The sequence below is a fragment of the Anopheles funestus genome, chromosome 2RL, assembly GCF_943734845.2.
Source record: "Anopheles funestus chromosome 2RL, idAnoFuneDA-416_04, whole genome shotgun sequence".
Classification (NCBI taxonomy): domain Eukaryota; kingdom Metazoa; phylum Arthropoda; class Insecta; order Diptera; family Culicidae; genus Anopheles; species Anopheles funestus.
Genome location: NC_064598.1, coordinates 22,189,758 through 22,215,519, shown reverse-complemented (window position 1 = coordinate 22,215,519; position 25,762 = coordinate 22,189,758). Strand labels below are relative to the sequence as shown.

Here is a 25,762-nt window from a genome sequence, read left to right as displayed (position 1 = left end):
CATTTTGTAGCCGCTTTTCAATGGGGTCACTAATTCGTGATACACGCACACGCACACACACACACACACTCACGCATATATTTTCTTGGTTTATCTTACCAATCCGAAGCATCGATCATCGATCTTCTTACTCAGGAATTTTCCCACCGTTTTTGGGGTTTTAATCATTTTCGGGTGGTGGTATTTTGTAGCGGGATTTATTTTATTTTTCAGCAGCAAATAATGGTACATTATATACGATTACGTCCTAGTCACATAAGGGGACACCGACATCGGAGATCTCCAAAACCGTGGGTTCCGAATGCTCTGATGCCCAATAGTCTCAAACTCAAAACGAACGAACAACCCTTAACACAAAAGAACCTGATACAAAAAAAAAAACGTAAAGACAATTATTATGCTCATCAACTATCTCGAAACACAGCCCCGGAGGGTGTTTTTTGGAGGGTGTGGGCCCCGCGCACTATTAACAATGTTGGAACCGTCCTCAAGTTGAGATTTTGTTCCTGATTTGCTAATTTCTGTCCCCCCCCCCCGCGTCAGCTTAGTTTTGTCTGCCCACCGATTCGACGTATTACATATTCGCGGTAGTAATTAGTAACGTTTAATTGCTTTTTTCGTTCTCCTTCCTTTTTCTCTCTCTTTCTCTCTTGTACGGGAGTTAATTTCTTTGCCAATGTCTGTTTGCTTTCAAAGCAAAACAGATTCAAAACCAAACCACGTGTGTTAGCACGTGTTTGGTGTAACGTAAAACACACGCTAAAGCTCCATCTTCTCTAAGCTCCATTTGTTTGTGTGTGGGTGTGTGTGTGTACGTGTGAGGGAGTTTTTGTTTTGTTTCGCCTTTTACGTGCCCAATTACGAACAGAAGTATAAAAAAAGAAACAAAATACATACAGCAAAAAGTGTGTCCTTCCCATTTGCATGATACACGGTTGTATAAACTCCATTTGTATCGTACTTGTTGGTTCTCTAAAGTTTACAGTGTTGGTGTATCCTTAAGCTTCTTGCGTATGTTCTCCTCCGTACGTACAATAATTATTTGCAAAATCATTACATTACACAATTGTGTGTTTGTTTTGTTTTGTTTTTTTTTCTTTTAATATATTTTGTTTTGTTTTCATTCATCTTTCCCATTCGCTCAGGATGTGGAGCTACTTGCACGTGAAATACCTGTCCAGTGGGCCTCGGTTGGGACGCACACGTGACGGGCGCTGTATATTGTGTGTGTGTGTTTTTTTTAAGTCCGTTACCATCATTTAGCGTATCATAAATTGTATTGTGTATTGTTATTATCAGTATTATTTGTAATTTGTATCCAGTGTCCTCATTTTGGATGCTAGTTATTAAATCGTAGAAAAAAGCTTACAAATCAAATGGCTATAAATTATTTTTCTTTAACTATTTTATGTCCGTGTCTCCTCAATGTTAGCATCCCTTCCTTACACGGTTTTCTTTTTCTTTTTTCTTTTTACTTTTGCTTGACAATTATTGATGCGTTTTGTTGGTGTAGGGGTAGTTATGATTTCTCTGACCAGACGCGAGATGATTTAGCTCGAATGCTCCTTTTGCTGTTTTTTGCTTTCACTTTTTTCATCCACTTTGCATGTGTATTGTTCACTGCTGCTTCCATCTCTAAACAAGTAACATTCTTATCTGTTGTGTGTTGTAATACTTCCTTCGTTTCGCCTGTGGCTTTTATCATATGAACATCAAACTCCCCAGGGCAGGACTTTGATGGAAGTGAATTGGAAAAGCATGGTCTATATTAATCAGCATCCGCATCCATACGATTTCAGTCGCTTACACATACACAGTAGATTTCGGACAATTGATTTTCCCAACATTTTTACACTTGGCGCGCTTTTTAACACTTTTCAGATTTGTATACTACCATGACTTATCTAGAAAACTTATGCCGGGCACATTTCCTGGCGTACATCAATACAAAATAAAACTTTTCGAACTGTACAATGAAATACAAAGAGAATTCACTTTACAATTTGTAGTAAAAACATAGTATAAAGACCAATTAAAACTACATTTTCTTTTTTCAAAGTATTGAGACATTCCGTTACTAATTAAACGTTTCTGCATCCTTTTCACTATCTTATCGTACAAACGATGTAAAGTGTGCGAAGTGTAAAGATGTCCAGAAAATCAACGCAGCTGCTGTAAATTTTGTCCCTCCATGTCGCGTCCCATGCTGCATATGACCCCCGAAAGAATCTATTTTTCTTTTTTTTCATATGAGTATTGCCCCATTTCACCCTTTCCCTCCCTGTGTATCTATTTCATTTCCATCCAGGTTTATGCATCCATAACAGAAGTAAAAACTTTCCCCGAGTAATTGAGATAGAAATGGAAATCACGTAATGATCGAGGCGATGATTAAACTCGCACTATCAGTCGTTTAAAAATGAAAATTGGACAAATCCACCCATGGCGATCAGTCCCAGGGTATCGCGCTTTGGCGATCGTTTAGATCGCTGTACAGCAGACATGGCGATACAGTAGACACACTTTTAGGATCGTGCTTCTGGATCACATCTGGATCCGACCCAGCGTACCACAATGAGTTTCCCATGTTTCGCGTGTGAAAATAAGTCTTGTAAGCCATTATATGGCAGGCGTGACCATATCCTGATTAGTTGAATCGTGTAAGCCCGAGAGAACCTATTTATTTATCCTAGACAAAACTGTTTAGCATTCCCTGCAATAATTATAGTAAGACAACGAAACTACATTTTACGTGAGTGAGTGTTCAAGCAATTAAAAAAAACGCAACACATTACATACTGTAGGAAGTGGGTAATAGCAGAAGTAGTAGTAGTAGTAGTAGTAGTAATAAGGATACATTTTATACATACACAACAATCAGGAAGTGTACACAAAGCCGGAACTTTACAATACAGAAGAAGTAAACAAACGAAAATTGATAACGCATTCCAAAAAACAGTGTGTGGTGGTGGTTAGCGTCAATTTTTCTATACTTAGAAACAAGAAGGAAAAAAAAAGACTAAAATACGACAAACGCACACACACACACGCACACATACACGCAGGCCACAAATAGCAAGGTCCGTGCCTTCCCTTAACTTCCCCTAAGGGTAGTTGTAGTATACCGATTAAGTGGGAAGGGGATGTTTCTCCTTCCTAGTTGGTGCCTCTTCAAACGGTTATTCTACTCCGCACCGGTGTGGCTGTCCTGGTCCGATGTCTTTCTGTACTGTATACTAGAATCCGGGAGTAGGTGCTGTGTATAGAGCGTGCGAAATAGAAGAAAATCGCACACGGGAAAAAAAACTTTGACATTCCTTGCTTGCATTTACCGAGGGCGAAGAGCAAGTGAACATATACACAATAGGAGCCGCCATCGTACATCATAACTTTATATCAACCTAATCAGCATATCTCATATCTTGATAGTGCGCATGTATGTATGTGTGTGTGTGTGTGTATGTATTAGTTCTGTGTGTTCTCGATAATTGTTGTTTGCTTTGTTTCTTAATTATCTGCCACCGTAGCGGAGGATGCACTGCCACCGGCACCGTCCGCACTGCTACCCTCGCTGCCAACACTGTTGGCGTGCTTTCGCGCAGTATCCGTACTGAGCTTCTCTTCGCGTGGCCGCGCATTACCGAAGATGGCGGCCGCTTGCTTCGTTTCTGCCAGCGCATTCAGCGGTGCATTCGTGGAGCGCGGTGCCAGCTTCAACCGGGGCCGCTCCTCCATGTTGAGATTGGGGTTGGAGGGTGGCGGGTAATGCGATGGTGGAGCGTCTTTTCTTCGATCATTGTCGCGGTATTGATTATTACGACCGAAATTGCCGTACCTATCGCCATCATTGCGACCGTAGTTGTCGCGATCGTTGTAGCGACCGCCGCCTCCGCCGCCACCACCACCACCACCACCACCGCGTCCATCCCGATCGTGATCACGATTCCATTCATCCCGGCCACCACCGTCACGATCATCGCCAAAGTTTCCGTACCTCCCTCGATTTGGTGCGCGGTCTATTGATGGAGGCATCAACAAAAAAAAGAACGAAATATATTACCCATTTGTCAACTATCAGAATCTGCTCTTGAGGGAAGCATTACGGAAACGGATTAAATATAGAAATCACCAGTGCAACGAATATACTAATCCAAATTCATTTTTCTGTGCTACCGTACATCCATCTCCCAATCATTCGTTTGGCGGTTCGGCATTTTCTCTTTATTGTAGGTCAATTAAAGCCGGAACCTTTAACACGTTTCGTGTGAGAAGATAAAGTGCAAATAACTCATTCGCATAAATATGTAGAAAGAAAATAATTGTTAAGAAGGACTTAGAAAAACAGAGTGACACGTTTAAAACATGTTTGGGGATGCATATGTATACAAACATTCCGTGGACAAAGTGCACAATGAGAGCTTTACAATGGACTTTCTACGCCGCCGAATGATTAGAGAGTGTATTGCGCTAACGTATGCATTAAAAGGAATTGATTGAGTTTAAATGAACGAATATTTGATAAGAAAAAAAACAACAAATTACGATAATTGAAGAAAACGAATTCAGCTAAAATCTGTCAGAACTTTAGCACAGACTACCCAGGGGTTTTCATGACATTTTAAATTATTGGATTAGATCCTCCGTTTGAAATTTTCCCCTTAAAAGTTCTAGACGACGTCTGAATGCCATTTTCTGACTTTTCTCCAGATAGGAGAATATATAATAGATATCAGACCGACTTTAACCGGGAACCAAGAAGTGGCTCACAATGTAATACTGATTCACCTGCCTTTTTTAATACAGGTTTGATATTTACAATGCTGAATACAGCCACTAGATGACAGGGAACTCAAATCAGTCCATTTTTTCAATGCATACGCCAGTGCTAAGTGGAAAGAAAAAGGGGCTCGAATGATGAACCCTCGGTACGTTACGATTAGTTGCCTATTCCGATCCTATTAATTTCGTACAATGCTGCAAAGCGACAGACAACTACACAAAGCTACTATAATCATGCAGAAAAGGGAACTGCAATGGCTACGGAGAACAACAGCAAGAATATATGATATGATCAGCACACAACCGGTGATGCTCGATCTTTACCATTGTAGTTATTCGGACGTCCACCGCGGTTTCTATCGTAATCGTTTCGGGAGTAATCGTTACTATAATGTCTATCCATACCACCACTGCCGCTACCACCACCACCACCACCACTTCCGCTGCCGCCACCGCCACCACCACCACTGCTGATCGGCCGATTATTCATCTGATTAGGCCCGCCACGGTTGTAGCTACCGCCGCCGCCACCACCACCACCACCACTGCCGGGACCACCGGGTCCACCGCGGTTCTGTTGACCACCTCGCCTGTTAAAACCTCCGCTGTTGGGATGGAAAAGGAAAGAAAAAATACTTGTTCAATAAGACGATCAATTACATCCGGAGCATAATATAAGAAAGGAGCGTGTAATGGAGAAGGTGATTGAAAATGAAACATGTGCAGATTGTGCAAATAACACAGAGCAGTTGTAAGCACATGTGCACAGGTGGCACAATGTGTTATCAACTGCTTGCAAACAGATTAAAATGATATCGATTACAGATCTTATGTCCCTACACTCGTTACGCTATGACGTAACGTGTGAAGTTGATTCTTTTTTTAAAAGAACACTTTCTATTCAACACATACCGATCATTTTTCTTCTGCTCGGCCACATCAATTCGCAGCGGTTCCGGTCGTTCGTTCAGCACAATCATACGGTCAAGCATGAGCACCTTTTCCAAGTCTTCGAGGGTATCAAACTCAACATAGCAGAAGCCTTTGAATGCGTCCGTTTCCTTGTCCTTCACGAGACGCACGCTCTTTACCGCAAATCCTTTGAAAATAGAGTTAATATCGCCCTGCACGATTCCATTCGGAAGGTTACCAACGTACGCAAGGAACGGTGGTTCCGTCGGTAGCGGTTTACGGGGCCGCTCTCCATATCTAGACGGAGACAGAGAGAAGAGGAGAAGAAGGAGGATTTAGTGTAAATACAGAAAAAGTCACCAAAGGGAAAGAAATCACTCGTTGCTAGGTATCACAGTAGCAGAAACTAATATGAAGCGATGGTACAGTAAAGCTGCCGCTCCAAAATGATAATGCCGCCGAGAGATCCTAGCATCCGGGAAACGTTGTGCTTGCGTCCTGTAACTTCACTGGTATTGGTGCAACGGCGGTACCCGGCATGATGACCATGATGATGGTTGCTATTTATAGTCAGTAATATATTTTGTTTTTAGCCGCACCGCCGATGCCGTCGCACTGACTTCCGGCTGGTGTAGCTCTTTTTGACAACCGTTGTTCGTTTTCGTGTGGCTATATACCTCGGACCGGAACGGTACCTGTATTTATCAACGCACTCCGTGGCATTCCGTTTTCGCAGGACTATCACGCGGCACATCTATGTATGTGTATGTGTATGCGTCTGTGTGTTGCCTTTATATGCGCATGTATAGTTGCCTTGCCCAAAAACACACAAACAAAACATTCGCTGCACGATTGGATGAGTAGGGTTAAGCCAATAGGCATGGAGTTGCCTTTCGATACAATTAGTACACACTTTTCAGACACATTTCAGGACACTTGAACTTCTTTCCTTTCCGCTCCAATCGGCTTTCGGCTTTTCGTCAGCATTACACCACCATCCACACTCGCCCACTGGCGCAACCCTCCCGGGCTCAAGCAAGTCAGGCAGACAGCACCACCACGAGTTTGGTTGTGCGAAGAAAGCGGTCGGTCGGTGTACCGATTAGCTTCACTTGCCACGCTGACCGCGGCCAGCCACGAAACGACATTTCTGCTGCAACGCATGGCCACAACCTTTGGCTGCAAATTGCGACCGTTCGCGCACAAATCTGGATAGTTGAACCGTGAAAAAGAGCTCGTTTCATTTACCTATTATTATCGTGTGTACCTCTGCCTGCCATATTATATTTGCGATTAAGGCAGGCGCGTGGTGTCGCGAGTATAGAAAATCCCCGTCCGTTTTCGCTGTCATATTGCGTGTGTCAAACTGCGAGTCCATCGCACGGTGGTTGATGAATTTGCGCTTTCCGTTTTAATTTTTATTTTCCCAACAAAGGCATATGAATCGATGAAATGAATGTAGCTGATTTAAATAAGGGACCATCCTGTCTATTCATCAAAATTTCAACATATTTGCCAAAGGAATACGAGTTTCCATAAAGATGGAACAATACAATTTTAAAAACAAAGTAAAAACACTGATTTTAGGAAACGGTATGTCTTTATAATGTTCCAACTACAGTAATTTGAGTTAAGCTCGTTTATTAAAGAATATCTATTTTAGTGGTGTTGATTTTTACATTTTTCCTTTTCCTTTTTCCCCTTCCCTTTTCTGAACGTTGAATGTAACAGAGGGACGATATACATTGGCATAAAACGTTTATATTGCCCTTTCCTGATCATAAAATGTGTTTTGCGATATTACCAATGAATGATCTGAGTTCTCTGCCGCTACATAGGTATGTATACCGTTTGAGAAAATTATTATTAATTTAAAATCTTTACCTAACACCCTGTACTGGTAGGGCATAAATTTCCCTTCATGCGGCCCTATTCGAAACAAAAATATCCCTTTGCACGTTGTCAAATATAGTGAGCATGTGTGTGTTGTGTGCTGTCGAGGTTAGTTCGAATTTCGATTATTGTTTCCGAATGCATGAATAGCTGACAGTTCGGGAATAAAAAAAAGCTGTTCAAGCTAGCACATGGTTTTCTACATTATCGTCGAATGCCCGGTGTGTATCGTATTCGCAAATATTGTGTAATTTTTCGTTTTGTCCAAGTTAAAATCATCGCCGTTAAACCCCATATACGTTCGGCGCAGTGACAAAATTGAATTAGTGTTTGTGTGTGTTTTGTAGCAACCATGAAGGAGCAACCCGGCCGTAAGGCTGGCATGCTGATGGACAAAGCCGTGTTCGGTTACTTCAAGCACTTCGTCAGCGAAGATGATGGCGTGCGTGTGGAGGGTGCTTGTAATTTGGTGGCGTTTCTTTGCCAGGACCGAAAACACAACCAACAGAACGGCACCAGTGGTGTGGACGTAGAAACAGTTGTTCCGGTAAGTTATGGGGGCCGCTTCGGGGGAATCCGGAATTCGTCGATGGTCCTTTTCGCTTACCTGCGTCTGTTGTTTTAATATTTGCAGAAAACGGCCGAAACTGCGTACGCCCTGAAACGTTTAATACGTGGCGTTGGTTCCACGCAAAACGTCTCGCGTGTGGGGTTCTTTACAGCACTGGTCGGGCTGCTGGAGCGGCTCAAGACCACAGAAGAAGAGTATCCAAGCGTTACGGAACTGTTTAGTTTGGTCAAATCAGAGCTAACCGAATCCGAAGGTGAAGACGATGAAAATCAAAAGCAAAAAATTCGACTCGAACTACGCATCGGCAAGATTCTCGTTTGTGGAGCAATCATTAAATCTGGCCTGATCGATAATGCGTCCGAGATGGAGCTGCAAACCGTGCTTAAAACGTTGCAGCAAAACATGTACCAAATGCTCACCCCGTTGGTGTATGCGTATCTGAACGAGCTCGCTAATCGGCTGAGTGCAGCCATGTTTTCCAGCGTGTTTTGGCCCATCTTTGAACCGCTGCTGAATGTGCCGAAGGAAAACCACACGATAGATTCGATTTTCTTCCTACTGCAGCTGTCCATCGGACCACACAAGAAGCTGATCAATAGCAAATATTTCGAGCGCAACTTCGGTGTTCCAAAGTTGCTGGATGAGAACAATTTTGCGTTTCTGGCCGAGTTGCTGTTTGGAATTGGAAGTACTATGGGGATTAATCATCCCTTTTTTGAATGCATGCTGGAGCAGCTAAACAAGCAGAATACGATGGTACCGTTCTGGCGGGACGCGATTGTCCCAGTGCTGGAGCAAGAGAAAAACGCCAAACCGATGCTTCGTGATGTAATTGTGCTGCGCACGGTGATCTCGATCCTCGGGCGAATGGAAGATTACTCTCTGGTACTGGAGGTGCTGCACCCGACGTTTGTTAAGTTTCTGGTAAACAATCTTAAGAATCGTTCCAAGCACAGTGAAGATGTGCTTGCTCTTTACCAAGAAGTGTGTACAGCGTTGCTCGCATGCTTCCCGAAGATAAAGGACGAGAATGTGCGGCTCGCCACGTTCCGCCGGTTGACGAATGCACCGGGAAGTGTTCTGATCGATAAGTATGCCAACTGTAAGCTGTCAAGCAATTTGCTCGCTACACTGTCCGCGGAAAGCTTGCGCACTATTGCAGGCGAACTGCAGACGTTCGTGCTGGATGAGTCGATAAGCACGAACGGAGAAAGATCGTACGCGGCCCAAGTCCTGCAGCGAATATTGTCTCTCCGTCAGCTAACGGCGGATGCGGGTGACAACAAAGAGCATACAGACGCATGGCACCAGGAGATGGTACGGTTTTTCCTTACACTCGGTGTATTCTACTCGAAAGATGGAGTGACTGTGCTGAAAAGTGCCAAACACGATGAAGCAATTTCATCCGAGCTGTCCACCACGATGCGCGGAATGTTTTTCCATTCACTCGAGCATCATCATGCTAAACTGTCCAGTGAACGAGCCTTTTTACTCGCTACGGTGCGCTATGTGGATGAAGTTTTACGAACGCACGGTATCAAATCGCTGCGGAGCACGCTAACGGACGAGCAGATGAACTGTTGGCACAAGATGTTTGCCACGGTTGCGGCCGAACCGACAAACAAGAAGCAAAGCAAAAAGCAACCGTCCACTCCTGGAGCCACGCAATGCGATACGGTGTTTCACATTCTGCTGATGCAGATGGGGTTGCATCTGTTCAATGATCCGGATGTGGCCTGCAGTTCGATCATCGAGCTAGAGTGTGTGATGAAGCGCATCGACGAGAAGATGAAACAACGTCGTCAAAGTAGTAACGGGGGAGCAAAAGTGAATGGCAACAGAAGAAAGTCCACTGATCCTACGATCGAACTAGAACCGGCCGAACCGGAATGGATCGAGGTGGTGGTGGATCTGTTCCTGAACCTTCTGTCGCAAAATTCGCACTTGTTGCGCAAGGTAGTTGGTCATCTGTTTCCGCATCTTTCGAATGAGATAACGCTACCCGCGTTGAATCAAATCCTATCGGTGATCAACCTGAAGGATAAATCGAATCCGCTGACGGTGAACGGCGACGATGAGCATGAAAGTGAAGCGGAGGAAGTGGATGAAGAGAAGAGCGATTCGGCATCGGAAAGTGAGGAAGAAATGGAGCTAGCGAATAATGACGACGAAAAGGAGAAACCGGAAGATGAGGACGAGGAAGATGATGATGACGATGAGCTAATGGGGGATGAAGAGGAAGAGGAAAACATTACCGACAATATGCGGCAAGCATTACAGACGGCACTGGGTAATGCGAATCCAGAAACCGACACCGAATCAATTGATTTGGACGAATTGGATGAGGAGCAGGGTCGTCGTATGGATGAAGCACTGGCGGCCGCTTTCCGGGCGTTCCGAAAGTCGAAACCATCCCGCAAACGAAAGGGTCCAACGAAGGTCGAGAAGCAGATGGACACCGTGCTGACACACTTCCGGATGCGGGTGCTCGATCTAATCGATGCGTATCTCAAGCACGAGCCCGACATGCTGCTGTGTCTCGAGCTGATGCTGTACATTTTCGAGATGCTACCGGTGGGATTGCGCGAGAAGTCAAAGTATGGTGCTATTCTGAACCGGTACAAGCAAATCTTCAACACGCTGATCCGCATCAAGAAGTTCAAGCGGGATGCCGAGAGCGTGCGGTTCGAGCAGCTCGAGCAGATACTGCGTGATCTGATCGAAAAGGTCGCCAAAGGGGTTGCCTTCCCGGAGCGCAACCAGTATCTGCTGAAGGCCTGCCAGTTTATCGTCATCTGTAGCCAGGTGCTGGTGAAGCAGGCGGAGGGTGAAACGAATGCGGTGGAGAAAATATTTGGTGAGCTGCTGGCGGAGTTCATTACCAACCGCAATCCATCGCTTGCGTTCGGGGTATTTCAAAGTTTGTTCCGGATGCAGTGGTCTGGTGCCTGGCATCTGGTGGATACGTTGGTGAATGGTGGACTAAAGATGAACACGGTACGCGCCATTCGTCGAATACAGACGCTTCAGTTGGTGCGGGAGCTGCTACGCAATCGACGATTGATAAACTCGGACCAGCCACGATCGACTGCCGCATTACGCACCATCTGCAGTGACTCTCTCGCACCGTACGTGACAGAGCTGGAGACAGCAGTTGCCGGTGGTGATCGTTCGATTGGACAGAACGAATTGTACGAGTTACTGCTGGTACTGAATGAGGTACAAAATCTTTCGTCCACCGTTGTTAGCAAGAAAGTGGACAAAAAGCAACCGCTGCTCAACTGGGACAAGATCGGTGCACAAGTACAATCGATGCGTCAATTTGTCATTAACTCTCAAACGATGACCACGTATCGGCAGTTTTGTAATCGATTGAAACTAAAGCCGATCGGCAATGAAGGGCTACCGGCAGTGAAGGAAAACGGTACCAATGGTGCCAGTGTAGAAACACCCAACGCTGTGAATACCGCGAAGAAGGGTAATGCGAAAAAACGGAAATCAATATCAGAGGGAACAGTTAACGGGGAAGAGGATGGTACGACTCCACTGATGAATGGGCAAGGTATGAATGGAAGTGCGGAAGAAGAGGAGCATCACGACCTAACGAAATCTAAAAAACGAAAGCGAAAGAACGATGCAAACGGCAGCGTGGCAGTGAAGCTGCAGAATGGTGGAGATGATCAGGAAATGGTTGATACACCCGATGATGTGACCAACACATCCGAGGACACAGGAAGTAAGCGAAAGCGAAAGAAGAACAAACAAGCGAATGGTACCGCAGCCGAAGCATCATCGAAGAACGAAAAACGACGGCGAAAGGAGATCCGCTTGCTGGCTGCCTCCGAAGGGTTGGAAGATTTTTCGTTTGCTAAGACAAAAGTGTTCGAATGAAGCGAGCGTAAAATGGCACAGCTCACACCCAAGTGCGTGTGATAAGTCGCGTACAAGTTAGGTTTCCCTTCTTTTTTTTGTAAGTGAACATTATTAAATATCAAGCTACTCGATAATTGTTCGCGTTTTCTTATTTTTGTGCAGTGTCTTCATTCTTTTCCGAACGATTATTGTTCAAGAATGTGAAACGTGGACGGTGCGTTGTACCAACTGCATTTACCTTGTACGAGGGTAACTCATATCTAAAGTTAGAACTTGATTTACGAAATAAATTCAATGCCATAATTGGATGGTTTCCCACTTTAAACGACTGTGTGTAAATATTTCAATTGATGAAAACTAAAACAACTCGAATTGTTTATAATTACTAATATGCTTTTTCTTTCAAGATAAGCAAGATCGCATTCCCTTTTTGAACCTATTTAACAGCATATTATATTACTAAACATTGAGAATAGAAATAGTGAAACTTTCACGGACCAGTCCCACACGTTCCCTTTCCCTAGTCGACGCTTCACTTCTGGAAAGGATAGTAATCTAGTCCCGTGTTGTACTGGAACACCTTTTTGGTTTTGTTTCGTTCGGCCGTCGCGATCATCTTCTGTACGTCCTGGCGGTACGCCGGTGGTAGCATCTCGTCGTGTAACGTGCAGGTGATTTCTTCCTGTGCCGAAACATCCGCCCGGTAGATACGCTTCCGCACGATGTCAACATCACGCCCGTACTCTTCGTCCAGGTCATCGATTGCGGCCGGTGGTGTGTCGAATTTAAACACAAAGTATGAACCCGTCCGATGGACAACACCATGCGCACTGGTTTTGAATGGTAGCGGTTTAGTACCCAAATTATCCAACTTACGGATTATGCCGCCTTTGTCGAAGATCGCTGTCGCGGTCCGTTTCAGTGTTGCAACCATGTCGGGCTGGAAATAGTTAGGAAATGTACAGTTAACCGTTGCCGGCTCGGGTTGTTTCTCTTTTCTTCACAGTGAGCTTACTCTAGACATTTGTCGTAAAATAACTGATAGCTCGTAGGTAGGCATCGCGTGCAAAATAGGACCGTTCAAAGGATATACAGATCGACACCGGTGTTATTCAATCACAACCAACTCAAAACAACATTGCCATGTGAGTTTGACACACGTGAGAAGCAGTGAGAAATCATCTCACTTTGTTTATTTCATTTGGAACAGTGAGTTTACAAATCGAATAATAATTTAAATGAAACAAATTGTAATATAAAATAATTTATTGTGTAAACTATTTAAAACAGTTTTTAGTACTATAAATTACCACAAACAGTTTCTATATTGGTCACAAAATTCAAAAAGATCGTTGCAATGATGATTGTACAGTAAATATCCGAGTTACGCGGTTCTCGACATACGCGGATTCGGAGATACGCGGTTTTTAAAATTTGACAGAAAGTGGAGTTTATAACTTATACTTTATACTTTATCTTTTATAGTTATATTTTATTCGTTCCTTTATGAATTTAGTTTTTTGTAAACTTTTATTACATCAATAAAATAATTTTTCGTTCCATGCATAATGAATAAAATGTTATTGAAAATTATGTTAAACACATTCATCGCCGTAGATTTGTTGCATTTTTTGACACGGCGTTGAACGTGTTTTTTTATTTCACCTAACAACGGCCAGGCCGTATATCTTAAATCGTTGAACGTGTTAAATATGATTAAATAACGGTCTGTTTTGTGTTTTTAAAAAATACCTTTTCTTCTTGCGCACACATTGGATCCCTGAATAGGAGGTATAAACTACATGTCATCCAGTATTCGAGATACGCGGATTTTCGAGATACGCGGATTTCTCTGGAACGCATCATCCGCGTATCTCGGGTAATTACTGTATTTCCCTCGCGAACAGAATTCGATTGTCAATCCTAGGTTGAGTTCTAGGTTGAGCTGAAACTGGATTAAAATGTTTTATCCATCCACAAATCAAATTTAAAATTAGATTATGTTCATCAACGTATGTCTGTTAAATGATTCAAACAAGCCATTTAATTAAAATGATATAAAAACATTAATAGCTTTAGTAAACAGGAAAAAGTTAATATCGTGTTGCAGTTTTAAACAATTAAACTCAAGCTTGCTTGAAGCAGGTCTACTCTCTTTTGTGTTGAAAAGTGTTTTTTGATTTGTCATTCCGGAATCGTTCGTTCGCCTGTGTTTTGTAGTTTCTTGTCCGCAAAATATTATTTGTTCGCCAATTGAAGCAGTGAAAAGAGCTTTCCGAAATGGGACAAAACCAATCCGCGGGCAGTGGGGGCGATAAGAAGGACGATAAGGATAAGAAGAAAAAGTACGAACCACCGATCCCGACGAGGGTAGGTAAAAAGAAGCGCAAGGCAAAGGGACCCGATGCGGCCCTTAAGCTGCCCCAGGTTACTCCACATACGCGCTGCCGGTTGAAGCTGCTGAAGCTGGAGCGCATCAAGGACTATCTGCTGATGGAGGAGGAGTTCATCCGCAACCAGGAAAGACTGAAACCACAGGAGGAAAAGATCGAGGAAGAGCGCTCCAAGGTGGACGATCTGCGAGGGTCCCCGATGTCGGTCGGAACATTGGAGGAGATAATCGACGATAATCACGCTATCGTGTCAACGTCCGTCGGTAGCGAACATTATGTCAGCATCCTGTCCTTCGTGGACAAGGACCAATTGGAACCGGGCTGTTCGGTGCTGCTAAACCACAAGGTACACGCCGTGGTCGGAGTGCTCGGAGACGACACAGACCCAATGGTTACGGTGATGAAACTGGAGAAGGCACCACAAGAAACGTACGCCGATATTGGAGGATTGGACACACAGATTCAGGAGATCAAAGAATCGGTCGAGTTACCTCTCACGCATCCGGAGTACTACGAAGAAATGGGCATCAAACCTCCGAAGGGTGTGATCCTTTACGGTCCACCTGGAACGGGCAAAACGTTGCTAGCGAAGGCAGTAGCCAACCAGACATCCGCCACGTTCCTGCGAGTCGTAGGATCGGAACTGATACAGAAATATCTCGGGGACGGTCCGAAGCTGGTGCGCGAACTGTTCCGTGTAGCGGAGGAACATGCGCCATCGATCGTGTTCATCGACGAAATCGACGCCGTAGGAACGAAACGTTACGATTCAAACTCGGGAGGCGAACGGGAGATTCAACGTACCATGCTGGAACTGCTAAATCAGCTGGATGGATTCGACTCACGCGGTGATGTGAAAGTAATAATGGCCACGAATCGAATCGAAACCCTCGATCCTGCACTCATCCGTCCGGGTCGTATTGATCGAAAGATTGAATTCCCGTTGCCGGATGAAAAGACGAAGCGGCGCATCTTCAACATCCACACAGCCCGCATGACATTGGCCGAGGACGTGAATCTTTCGGAGTTGATCATGGCAAAGGATGATTTGTCGGGTGCGGATATTAAGGCGATCTGCACGGAGGCGGGATTGATGGCACTGCGGGAACGTCGAATGAAGGTGACCAACGAGGACTTTAAAAAGTCGAAGGAGAGTGTATTGTACCGCAAGAAGGAGGGCACGCCGGAGGGTTTGTACATGTAAAGCAAACGCACGTACAGTGGCTGCCACACAGCAATTGTATTTGCGTAGGTATTCTAATAAATTGTGAAAATTAAAATAAAAGAAATCAGTCATGTATCTCGTGAAAGTATGGACATGTGTGGTATACTTTTTTTTTCGTTTGTTAACGTATCTAAATATATTTCAAAATGGTTGATTTCTCGCCAGAGTGTCGGGTTTGATGCGGACTAACCGGCCACGTTTTTACAAATGTACTTTTTTCAATCCAAGCATTCCAAAGGGCGTTTGCTTTCCCGTTGAAGGTCCTCAGAAGTATAAATCCGTTACTGTTCCTCCCTCAGATTTTCCAATAGAACTCACATCCTGTCTTCATCTTATAATCATTGTTGGCCAGAGGCCTCCAAACACCACACCCGTTAATGTTATTTCGTCATAAAAGCAATGAAGCGGTAAGTAAAGATAATCTATATATATAAAATTCTCGTGTCGCGGTGTTAGTGTGCAAACTCCTCCGAAACGGCTGAACCGATTTGTATGAAATTTTCGCTAAACGTTCGTTAGGTATGAGAATAGGTTTACCGCTACTTTTCATTTCGCTAGGTGGCCTCTGGTCAATATTATGAGTTCTTTTCTGTTTTTCCTACGGGAGTTATCAAGTAGGCATAGAATTTTTTTCAACACGAATAATGTTGAACACTACTGAAACAAAAAAGTTGTTACAAATAAATCAATCAAAGTAGGTACACGTGACGATTTGTTTGTGCAATTTTATTTAATAAAACGTAAAATGAGTGATAAGTAAATAAAAAGCAAGTGTTGGAATAATTATAAAATGCAATTTTGTGATTTGCGGCTCAGTGGTACATGTGGAATCGGCGCCTTACACGGAAGGACATGGTATTAAATCCCAATCGTCAAAGAAAGCCTGAAATGCCTTCTGAAATAGCATAAAAGAAGAAGAAAAGTCACAAAAAAAGAAGAAAAATTGCTTTGATTGGGAATATCATTTGGATTAAGAATGGTTATAATTCAAGAATTTTTAAATAATCAACGATATTCTCTAATCGCCACTCTAATAATACCACACGAATCAAGATTGAACACTAAAAATGTTTGCTTTAATTACAAAACGCATGTTTAAGGGCAAAGCTAGGTTTGCCGGGTAAGCTAGTTAAGCTATAAATGTTATAAGAAAGTATTACACAAAGAAATACTCTACAAAAAGTTGAGAATCAGTTTCGAAAACGCTGTTGGTTTATTTAAGATCTGCAATTGCTCTTTTTACATATAAAGTCCCTCTGGCGTGCCCTCCTTCTTGCGGTACAACACACTTTCCTTCGACTTTTTAAAGTCCTCGTTGGTCACCTTCATTCGACGTTCCCGCAGTGCCATCAAGCCCGCCTCCGTGCAGATCGCCTTAATGTCCGCACCCGACAAATCATCCTTTGCCATGATCAACTCCGAAAGATTCACGTCCTCGGCCAATGTCATGCGGGCTGTGTGGATGTTGAAGATGCGACGCTTCGTCTTTTCATCCGGCAACGGGAATTCAATCTTTCGATCAATACGACCCGGACGGATGAGTGCAGGATCGAGCGTTTCGATACGATTCGTGGCCATTATTACTTTCACATCACCGCGTGAGTCGAATCCATCCAGCTGATTTAGCAGTTCCAGCATGGTACGTTGAATCTCCCGTTCGCCTCCCGAGTTTGAATCGTAACGTTTCGTTCCTACGGCGTCGATTTCGTCGATGAACACGATCGATGGCGCATGTTCCTCGGCTACGCGGAAAAGTTCGCGCACCAGCTTCGGACCGTCGCCGAGATATTTCTGTATCAGTTCCGATCCTACGACTCGCAGGAACGTGGCAGATGTCTGGTTGGCTACTGCCTTCGCTAGCAACGTTTTGCCCGTTCCAGGTGGACCGTACAGGATCACACCCTTCGGAGGTTTGATGCCCATTTCTTCGTAGTACTCCGGATGCGTGAGAGGTAACTCGACCGATTCTTTGATCTCCTGAATCTGTGTGTCCAATCCTCCAATATCGGCGTAGGTTTCTTGTGGTGCCTTCTCCAGTTTCATCACCGTCACCATCGGGTCAGTGTCGTCTCCGAGCACTCCAACCACGGCGTGTACCTTGTGGTTTAGCAGCACCGAACAGCCCGGTTCCAATTGGTCCTTGTCCACGAAGGACAGGATGCTGACATAGTGTTCGCTACCGACGGACGTTGACACGATAGCGTGATTATCGTCGATTATCTCCTCCAATGTTCCGACCGACATTGGGGACCCTCGCAGATCGTCCACCTTGGAGCGCTCTTCCTCGATCTTTTCCTCCTGTGGTTTCAGTCTTTCCTGGTTGCGGATGAACTCCTCCTCCATCAGCAGATAGTCCTTGATGCGCTCCAGCTTCAGCAGCTTCAACCGGCAGCGCGTATGTGGAGTAACCTGGGGCAGCTTAAGGGCCGCATCGGGTCCCTTTGCCTTGCGCTTCTTTTTACCTACCCTCGTCGGTATCGGTGGTTCGTACTTTTTCTTCTTATCCTTATCGTCCTTCTTATCGCCCCCACTGCCCGCGGATTGGTTTTGTCCCATGTCGCAAGGATAAAGGAAAGTTTTGCAAAATGCTGCGTTATACCGTTCTCCGCTTTCCGAACAACAACAATGAATGCGATGACCAGACAAAATAATGCTGACAGATGTCAACGAAAAGTTTCGTTGATTTCGTTTGGTGTTTCGTTAAATATCAAGCCTTTCGTCAAATGACAGTGAAATACGCCAATTGGACGCACATGTTATTTGTTTACCTCTTTGCACATTGATTTGGCGCATCCTTACTAGCCGGCAGACAATTTCGTTTGATAATAAACGGGAATTTCAGCTCTTTCTCTTTCAACATGGCTCTATGGAATCAGCGAAATTTAGCTCCACCAGTAGTTCTAAATGCCCCGGTCAAATCAAAACACATCAAGAAAGGTAACTGAATTTACGCTTAGCTTGCCCCCCTCAAAAAAGAATCTCTTATTTGTTTGTATTCCATTACAGACATTTCTGCCCTTGCCGAAACGAGCAAAAACATGTTAAAATATTACTCAACGCTTGGCAGCTTCGAAAAAGCAGCGGCATATCAATCTCGCTTCTGCAACTACTGGAAGAACCGTCTGCGCAACATGCACGGATTTCAAATCATGCGTCGACTCAATCAAATGCTGCTACGCATGAAAAATATGGATTTGGTGCGCATTATAATGGATTTCCATGGTTTCCTCCCAGAGTCGAGCTACATCGAGCTGGAGGTAAATCTTCCGGTACGTTCCAACCTGGAGCATCTGCTCGTGAAAATGCAGGGACTTAGTAAGGTGCTGCTACGTGTCGTGTATCTTACCAAGGAAGCCGCCCGCTATCATCTGAAGCAAATAGCGATAGGCTTCCTGTACCACATGTACACCATGTTCCTGGGACAGGTGGGTGACCTGTGGCTGTATGCCCGTGCTGTCTGTAAAAGTACGGTGGAGTTTTACAATGAGCTGTATCCGGCACTGCTTATTCTTCCCGAAACCAAGCAGAAATGGCTACCAAAGGGTTACGAGCTTCCCGCTAATTTAGCAACCTGGCTCGGGGAGGAGTATGATCGTGAAATTCTGTGCACTGGTGACACAAACGTGGAACTAAACCTTGCGGAAAATTCGAACATTTTCAACATTCTTCAGCATCACACAAAAGATGAGGAAGACTATTTACCACCACGAGAAACGAACCCAACTGAAATGCCCAGTAGGCATCAACTAAGCTCGTTTAGTTCCGTACCGAAGGTGATGCTAATGCAAAGCTTACGTTCTGATACTGGTGAGCTGGTAGAGAGGGCGGAAAGGACTGTTGCGCAGCACTTCGATATCAGCCAGTTGAACCACATACGCTCCAAGTTTCACGTGCAACAGTTTATCATACAGGAGCGTAAAAAACGAACGGACTGTCCAGCGGAGGCGTTGACGCACGGCATTTCGGAGACCGACTTTGGGGACTTTAATGTGCGGTTAATGATGAACTTTAAGCAACTATCGTCCGCTGAGTTTGTAAAGTTCTTTAAGGAACAGTTACAACAGTTGATTAGCATGGATGCGTGATTCGGTTGTTTAAAATAAAATGAATTTAATCCTATGCTAAACATTTGCTTTTTAACAGTGTAACATTATTTAATATCAATCAATTGTAACATTATTAAAGATTACACTTTTGGGTATCTGATAAATGTTGATGCAAAATAGTAGAATAACTTAATGTAAGGAAAGGTTGAAATGCAAAAGTGGCTCTATAACAAGTGATTACTTGCACTAGAAGCGAATGTAGCTGGCCAGCTCAACGCTTCTATAAAATCACCCAAAACCAATCAGCTTCATGTCCACTAATTTTCTCTCTGTATACAAACAGACTTTGTTGAAAGTATGATCCGCTGCACCGGGTAATTGCGTTTCTGAAAGAAAAAAACAAAAACCAAACCAACATAAACGATTGTCCATTGGCATTTCTCTAGCCATGCCATACCATTTAAAAGAATCTAAACTTACCTTCACAAACGCTTTGAAGTTCTTTCCACCATCGGGCGCAATACATGAAACTTCCTGCCCGCTTACATCGATCGGTCGATGAGCGACTAGCTTCATGCTTACTTCCCGCACCGGAATCGCATTCTCCATGCTTTTGTTCCACTTTTTGCAGTCCTTCTGCAACCCGTACGGATCGTCAGCATCGTCCAGCGGTTCCGATTTAATTTTCATCTCGTTGAAAGATTTTTCTACATCGCCCTCGTCCACTTTCTTCAAGCCACACAACGTCGAGGATAGCCACCCGTTCGTGGATAGTTGAATGGGTTTAATAAACTCTCGATGACTGTGCAGCGTCGAATCGTTGCTGGTGCTTCGATTTTGTACCCCTACCGGACGGGACAATGAAGCGTCTGGTGATACGGTTGGACTTTTCGATACATTATTGTTAACTGTATCCAGTGTGGCGGTAGTTTTGCTCGCTTTACGTTGACTTGCAGTGCGTCCCTGCTGTCGGGTGGGTAGTTCATCGAAGGAGAATAAATTCTCTTCCTCGACAGGAGTGTTTTTATTATTCCGTACCACCTGCGATGATCTCGTTGTGCTAGATGTACTACTGTTTTTCAATGTGGATGCTGTATCATTGGTCTTCTCCATGCGCGGTTTCTTCGGAGGTGCCAAGTCATCGAATATCAGCAAATCGTCATCGTCCAAGTTTTGATTCAGATTGACGGCACATCGATTTTTGGCTGGTTGCTTATCCACTCGATTCGATCCCACCTCCATCGAATGGCGATTGACGCCACGGAAGCCACGAGCTTCCAAAGCTTGCGATAGACCCGAACTGGATGAGGGTTGCGTTTCAGGGATATGCAATTCACTGCCTTCACGCTCGGATTCGGTGAGCTTTGAATCTACCACTGGCGAATAGCTCACACTTTCCATCGGTGTGTCAGTTCTACGCGGACGCTTCGGCAGGCTGCCCACTTCGTGGTCAACTGTTTCGCTCTTATCCGTTAGCGCTTCTTGCATTCGTTTTGATTTGCGCCGTTCAACAGGTACCGTTCCCTTTGGGGATACGGCTTTTGGGACCAAAAATGACGCAGTAGAACGGGTGGCCATACTTTTAACGTTACTATTTGTTGTTTGGTTACTTGCAATAGTGTTTTGTTGTTTAGATTCGGTCTGGGGTGGTTCCGTTTCTGGGATGGTGTTCACTTCCGCCACATTTGTACCCTTCGCATCCGTATTCTCGGTCTGTTGTTCCGTGTTTTTGGCCAACATTTCACCACTTTCCATCGAGTTGTGATGTTCCTCGATATTGAAAGCAAAATTGTACTCCGGATTGCAGTACTTTTCCGTCGAGCAGAATATGAGCGCTAATCCAATTTCCAGATCCGGCACCATCCGACGTCCGCGTGAAGTTAAATACTGAGACAGTGTGTCGAACGATTGGGACTGCGAAGAGCCGCACGATTTAAGCTTAATTGTAATAACATTCGGCTTAAGAAAGCGAGATTTAGCTATTTTCTCACGTTGTGCACACAGACAAACACCACCGGCAAGTTTGACAATGTTTTCAAACTGTCCAAGCTGAGCCGTGTTCAGAAAGATGAATTCTTTCCCCTTGAAAAGATCACTTCGAGCAGGATTACGGCAGAAGAGCTGTGGTTCATTTCTAATGTAGGGTTCGGTGCATGTCGGTAAAAAATCTTTTACCGCTGGCAGTGCTTTACCTTGACCGATACAATCCCTGTCGATGGTTTGAAAATATTCTGGCTGAACGATCGGTACCTGACCGACCAAGCATTGTAGGAATTTGGTAGTGATGGTAATGGTGGGCATTATCAGGTGCGTCAGGCCGGCAGTGTAATTGGGCACCAGTTCGGCTCCTATTTTTTGCAATATTGTTTTCAGCTTTTCATCCATGATCAGCGTTGAGGTAAGGCACCGGAAATCCACTTTTCCTACCTGCCAGATACTTCCACATCGACCGAACCGTATCGTGTCACCGGCTTGCAATGGCGTAGCTTGATCTCTTGAAATAGCGACCGTTTTGGCAATATTTTCATTAACGTACGATCCGTATCGTGATCCTGTATCGGTTAGATTCAGTACGTGTTTGGTCGGTTGCAACATTGCATGGTTGCGACTGATCGAGTCATCACCGGTTATTATCAGATCCGTCCCTGTACGGCCCACCGTATGACCGGCGGATTGCGTTACCAGGTAGTAGACGTGTTCTAGAATTATCAGTTACTTCGTTAGGTGATTCATAAAACTTTACGATTAGTACAAGTACTTACGTGTTTTATTATTTGTTAAGTACCACATTTTTATACACTGGTATTTACTTGGAAGGGCTAAGTTATGGAGCGGTTCTTTTTGTTGTAAACAATTGTAATGCTCATTGTTATTCGTTTTTTCGTTTGACATGTGTGACGTTTGGCTAGACAGGGGTTTTCACTAGGTATAAGTTGAATTTCATAGCAATGTTCTTTTTCAAGAAAAGAAAGAAATGATTTGGAAGAAAAATATTTCACTCCCACTATTTTTTTTAATATGAGTAGCATCCATTTTAAACATACTATTCTCCATAAATGACTAATTGGTCTCTAATTGTTTTTTTATTCTTAAAAATATTCATTCGTTCGGGAATTTAGCATGGCTCTTTATGACACCACGAGCCCTGCACTACCTATTGAGCAATATTCCAATGTCAAACAGGTGTTTTCATGAGGTGGCGTAGAGAGCAGCAAGCTGGAAGGTAAAAGTGAATTGTGCGTACAGTTTTCGTTTATTTCCGGCCAGCTGATTATGCTAGATTAGAGCATATATCTTCCGTCCGCTAGCTGTTCTAAGTGAAACCTGTAGGATCACAGACATTTCGCATCAAAAACGAGCAACGTGTAGTGTTATCAGGGGACGATCGCGACAAAAAATCGCGGAACGAATTACTACAGTGCACCTCCTTCAAGTCGTATTCGATTCGAACGACGACGGTGAACAAACATCATGTTCCGACTGATGGTTACATCACGGCTGCTCTGCCAACAACTCGTCCGGAGGGAAGTTACAACTGGCTTAACTTCCCTGCATTCCTCAACCAACATTTCCTCGTTAACCAGCGCCAGACGGATGGCGCACACGCATGGGATCAATAGTGCAAGATCGTTGTCCACATCACAGCCAAAGTTGCAAAGTGAAGAGTAAGTGTGTATTTGCTGATTAGATTCATGTTTAGCGAATCATATGCCCTGAGAATGTGTATGTGCGTTTCGATTTACCACCGTCGTTGGAGGTATAATCAGTAGCAGCGCAAAGCTGGTGAGCTGGTTCAAGTAACACCCGCAATCGAAGTTACTTCCTAAGCGTGGTTTACCGCCTCCAAACACAACAGATTGCCCTTTCTTTTGACTTACAAAAGTGAAAGTTAGGCTGGAGTTCGAGAGGAATGTGTGAATTGTTCCACCCCACTATCACGTACAACAGTTTGTTTGAGAAAAGCTGCAAGAATCTCCGTAGCCAAAAACCCCTTTATCAATTTGGCCAATTTGTTGCAATCGAGTCAATCTAACGGAGCAGACATTTATTTTATTTTTAGCTTTGCATTCGAAGATAACGCGCGAGAAGTAGACAAAATATCCAATGTATACATCAACATTAGTCGCTCCATAGAGAGATGGAATGATACAGCAAAATTATTATCAGATGCTTTATTTGCTCCATTGCATTATCTGTCTGCCTTTGTGGTGATATACCGTGGGAGATGTGATATCTGTGTGTCTCAATCATTGTTAAATGGCAAGTTAAATATCGTCAATATAAAAACATCAATTTGTGGTACAGAAACACTAATGAATCCCAATGATAAATGATCGTATTTTATTTACAATTGTAATTCTGCATGCTAGCTGCTTCGAACATAATTACTTTAACAATATGATTTTTCCTTTATATTATCTTTTTAGAGTGGAAGTAACATTTGTTCGAGCAAATGGAGAACGGGTAAAGGCGAAGGGTAAGGTGGGCGATTCACTGCTGGACGTCATAGTCAACAATAATATCGACTTTGAAGGATTCGGTGCTTGCGAAGGCACCCTGACGTGCTCTACTTGCCATCTGATCTTCTCGAAACCGGACTACGATCGGTTGCCCGAAAAGCCAAGCGACGAGGAGCTGGATATGCTGGATCTAGCCTACGAGCTAACCGATACTTCACGTCTCGGTTGCCAAATAACGCTCTCGAAAGAGCTGCAGGGGCTAGAAGTGCGCGTACCGGCCACGATCAACGATGCTCGCAGCTAAGATTAAAGCTTAAGCTTTGCGTATTCCGAGTAGCGTCTGATAAAATGAACAAACTCAGGACACACACACAAACAGCTTAGAACACGCTCTGGTTAGCTTTTCATTAATGCTAGTTTAAAAGTGTTTCTGCTTACCGATAGTCTTACTTTTCATTCATGTGTTCCTTTCAGTTGTAAATATGTCCAGCAATGTCAACACTTTGAATCGTTCATGTTAGATATGGATCGTTTCGAATGTACCAAACCGATTAAATCGAGACGTATGCGATAAATGATTCACGAGGTGCTTAAACCGGGCACGCAAGGAGCATGTTTTATTCATTTATCTTTTGTTTTGCTCATCCCGTACCCGATGTAGCGCTATTGTTTAAGATGCAGTATTTGTTAAATGTTTATTCGATCGGTTCAGTTCTACCTGGTAACAGTGAAACAGACCACCAGGCTATGCACCGTGCGCGAAAACATGGGAAAGGAAAAAGCAATCAAATGCATAGAATATCTAGGAAACGTTTTTTTTGTCAGTCATTTAGTAAAGAGTGTTGTAACACATTTCATTGAACAAATGTATAAGGGTACATGCAAAACAGAAGAAATTGTTCTGTAAATAAAATGTTACAGAAAACAGAAAATTTCTGTGCAAAGGGAAAATTTTAATATCATTATGTGGAAAAGCTTCTATTTGGGTAGAAAAAATAAAGTTGTTGAAAGTTGTACGAAAATGAGGTGTTTAGTGGTCTATAATGTATTTGTACGTCCAAATTCTTTTGCCGTCTGTAAAGCTTAAGATTAAGTTGTTTAACTTAATTTGTTTGAAATGTCTTTGAATCGAACGTTAACATGCGTTTCAAACCGCAGCATTAATGAAGCAGTACAATTATTTGTATTAGGCTTATTTAAAATAAATAACACATTTCAGTACACCATTAACATTATACTTAGTGCTTTAAGCGCTGTATAAATTTCTGTAAAAGTAACTATGCCATTCAACATTTTCGATGTTCGTTTATCTTGTAAATGAAATCGGTTCAAGTGTACGTTTGTTCGTCCGCTACCAGGAAAGCATTCTTTTTGCTAGTTAAATATTTATCTTGCTTTGCTAATTGCCATCTCCCAGCACAAACCAGGGTACGTTTTAGATAAAAAGTGAATTCACAACCGAAAGCTCCCGTACTATCGTAGATCCACAAAAAAAAGGTACACTATTAGGAAAAGTGTTTGCCTTATCCCGATCGTTACATTGAACGCGACCGCGAGGTGCGTTCACATACATTATCATAACGAGTGCATTTCTTTTCTCTCCCTTTTGC

At 43.7% G+C, this 25,762-nt stretch overlaps 8 protein-coding genes across 9 annotated transcripts; 4 read left to right on the top strand and 4 right to left on the bottom strand.

Annotated features, from left to right (window-relative positions):
- Window positions 1-688: 688 nt before the first annotated feature.
- On the bottom strand, window positions 689-7,026 carry LOC125763810 (eukaryotic translation initiation factor 4H-like). 2 transcript variants are annotated; one of them, XM_049427348.1, is made up of 4 exons: window positions 6,940-7,026; window positions 5,692-5,988; window positions 5,104-5,384; window positions 689-4,016 (listed from the first exon to the last, which is right to left on the bottom strand). In XM_049427348.1, the coding sequence occupies exons 1-4, from the start codon at window positions 6,969-6,971 to the stop codon at window positions 3,508-3,510; spliced, it is 1,119 nt and encodes a 372-aa protein (XP_049283305.1). In that variant the 5' UTR covers window positions 6,972-7,026; the 3' UTR covers window positions 689-3,507. The 2 variants fall into 2 exon arrangements, with proteins under 2 accessions (XP_049283305.1, XP_049283306.1); XM_049427349.1 differs by having other exon boundaries at window positions 5,185-5,384.
- Window positions 7,027-7,598: 572 nt separating this feature from the next.
- Window positions 7,599-12,353, top strand: LOC125766033 (myb-binding protein 1A). The gene is made up of 2 exons (XM_049431611.1): window positions 7,599-8,131; window positions 8,219-12,353. The coding sequence occupies exons 1-2, from the start codon at window positions 7,937-7,939 to the stop codon at window positions 12,044-12,046; spliced, it is 4,023 nt and encodes a 1,340-aa protein (XP_049287568.1). The 5' UTR covers window positions 7,599-7,936; the 3' UTR covers window positions 12,047-12,353.
- Window positions 12,354-12,455: 102 nt separating this feature from the next.
- On the bottom strand, window positions 12,456-13,183 carry LOC125766034 (probable 28S ribosomal protein S6, mitochondrial). The gene is made up of 2 exons (XM_049431612.1): window positions 13,044-13,183; window positions 12,456-12,968 (listed from the first exon to the last, which is right to left on the bottom strand). The coding sequence occupies exons 1-2, from the start codon at window positions 13,086-13,088 to the stop codon at window positions 12,561-12,563; spliced, it is 453 nt and encodes a 150-aa protein (XP_049287569.1). The 5' UTR covers window positions 13,089-13,183; the 3' UTR covers window positions 12,456-12,560.
- A 1,009-nt stretch (window positions 13,184-14,192) lies between these two features.
- Window positions 14,193-15,738, top strand: LOC125774664 (26S proteasome regulatory subunit 4). Its single transcript, XM_049444802.1, has one exon. The coding sequence runs from the start codon at window positions 14,309-14,311 to the stop codon at window positions 15,623-15,625; it is 1,317 nt and encodes a 438-aa protein (XP_049300759.1). The 5' UTR covers window positions 14,193-14,308; the 3' UTR covers window positions 15,626-15,738.
- Window positions 15,739-16,834: 1,096 nt separating this feature from the next.
- Window positions 16,835-18,294, bottom strand: LOC125765640 (26S proteasome regulatory subunit 4). The gene has a single exon (XM_049430987.1). It carries the CDS (start codon window positions 18,200-18,202, stop codon window positions 16,886-16,888), a length of 1,317 nt encoding a protein of 438 aa, XP_049286944.1. The 5' UTR covers window positions 18,203-18,294; the 3' UTR covers window positions 16,835-16,885.
- Window positions 18,295-18,304: 10 nt separating this feature from the next.
- Window positions 18,305-19,750, top strand: LOC125765641 (uncharacterized). Its single transcript, XM_049430989.1, has 2 exons — window positions 18,305-18,583; window positions 18,653-19,750. The coding sequence occupies exons 1-2, from the start codon at window positions 18,505-18,507 to the stop codon at window positions 19,729-19,731; spliced, it is 1,158 nt and encodes a 385-aa protein (XP_049286946.1). The 5' UTR covers window positions 18,305-18,504; the 3' UTR covers window positions 19,732-19,750.
- A 24-nt stretch (window positions 19,751-19,774) lies between these two features.
- LOC125765639 (nibrin) lies at window positions 19,775-22,574 on the bottom strand. Its single transcript, XM_049430986.1, has 3 exons — window positions 22,455-22,574; window positions 20,173-22,391; window positions 19,775-20,078 (listed from the first exon to the last, which is right to left on the bottom strand). The coding sequence occupies exons 1-3, from the start codon at window positions 22,480-22,482 to the stop codon at window positions 20,010-20,012; spliced, it is 2,316 nt and encodes a 771-aa protein (XP_049286943.1). The 5' UTR covers window positions 22,483-22,574; the 3' UTR covers window positions 19,775-20,009.
- Window positions 22,575-22,856: 282 nt separating this feature from the next.
- On the top strand, window positions 22,857-25,174 carry LOC125765642 (adrenodoxin-like protein 2, mitochondrial). The gene is made up of 2 exons (XM_049430990.1): window positions 22,857-23,357; window positions 24,120-25,174. Exons 1-2 carry the CDS (start codon window positions 23,164-23,166, stop codon window positions 24,454-24,456), a joined length of 531 nt encoding a protein of 176 aa, XP_049286947.1. The 5' UTR covers window positions 22,857-23,163; the 3' UTR covers window positions 24,457-25,174.
- Window positions 25,175-25,762: the final 588 nt, after the last annotated feature.

Coding starts and splice junctions, on each gene's coding strand:
- LOC125766033 (XM_049431611.1), top strand. CDS start 7,937: ATGAAGGAGCAACCCGGCCGTAAGGCTGGCATGCTGATGGACAAAGCC. Junction 8,132..8,218: donor ACGTAGAAACAGTTGTTCCG/GTAAGTTATGGG, acceptor TAATATTTGCAG/AAAACGGCCGAAACTGCGTA.
- LOC125765642 (XM_049430990.1), top strand. CDS start 23,164: ATGTTCCGACTGATGGTTACATCACGGCTGCTCTGCCAACAACTCGTC. Junction 23,358..24,119: donor CCAAAGTTGCAAAGTGAAGA/GTAAGTGTGTAT, acceptor TTATCTTTTTAG/AGTGGAAGTAACATTTGTTC.
- LOC125765640 (XM_049430987.1), bottom strand. CDS start 18,202: ATGGGACAAAACCAATCCGCGGGCAGTGGGGGCGATAAGAAGGACGAT.
- LOC125766034 (XM_049431612.1), bottom strand. CDS start 13,088: ATGCCTACCTACGAGCTATCAGTTATTTTACGACAAATGTCTAGA. Junction 12,969..13,043: donor TTTTACGACAAATGTCTAGA/GTAAGCTCACTG, acceptor AACTATTTCCAG/CCCGACATGGTTGCAACACT.
- LOC125765641 (XM_049430989.1), top strand. CDS start 18,505: ATGGCTCTATGGAATCAGCGAAATTTAGCTCCACCAGTAGTTCTAAAT. Junction 18,584..18,652: donor ATCAAAACACATCAAGAAAG/GTAACTGAATTT, acceptor ATTCCATTACAG/ACATTTCTGCCCTTGCCGAA.
- LOC125774664 (XM_049444802.1), top strand. CDS start 14,309: ATGGGACAAAACCAATCCGCGGGCAGTGGGGGCGATAAGAAGGACGAT.
- LOC125765639 (XM_049430986.1), bottom strand. CDS start 22,482: ATGTGGTACTTAACAAATAATAAAACAC. Junction 22,392..22,454: donor CTTAACAAATAATAAAACAC/GTAAGTACTTGT, acceptor TGATAATTCTAG/AACACGTCTACTACCTGGTA. Junction 20,079..20,172: donor ACTTCAAAGCGTTTGTGAAG/GTAAGTTTAGAT, acceptor TTTTTCTTTCAG/AAACGCAATTACCCGGTGCA.
- LOC125763810 (XM_049427348.1), bottom strand. CDS start 6,971: ATGGCAGGCAGAGGTACACACGATAATAATAG. Junction 5,989..6,939: donor GGTACACACGATAATAATAG/GTAAATGAAACG, acceptor GTCTCCGTCTAG/ATATGGAGAGCGGCCCCGTA. Junction 5,385..5,691: donor GAGCAGAAGAAAAATGATCG/GTATGTGTTGAA, acceptor CCATCCCAACAG/CGGAGGTTTTAACAGGCGAG.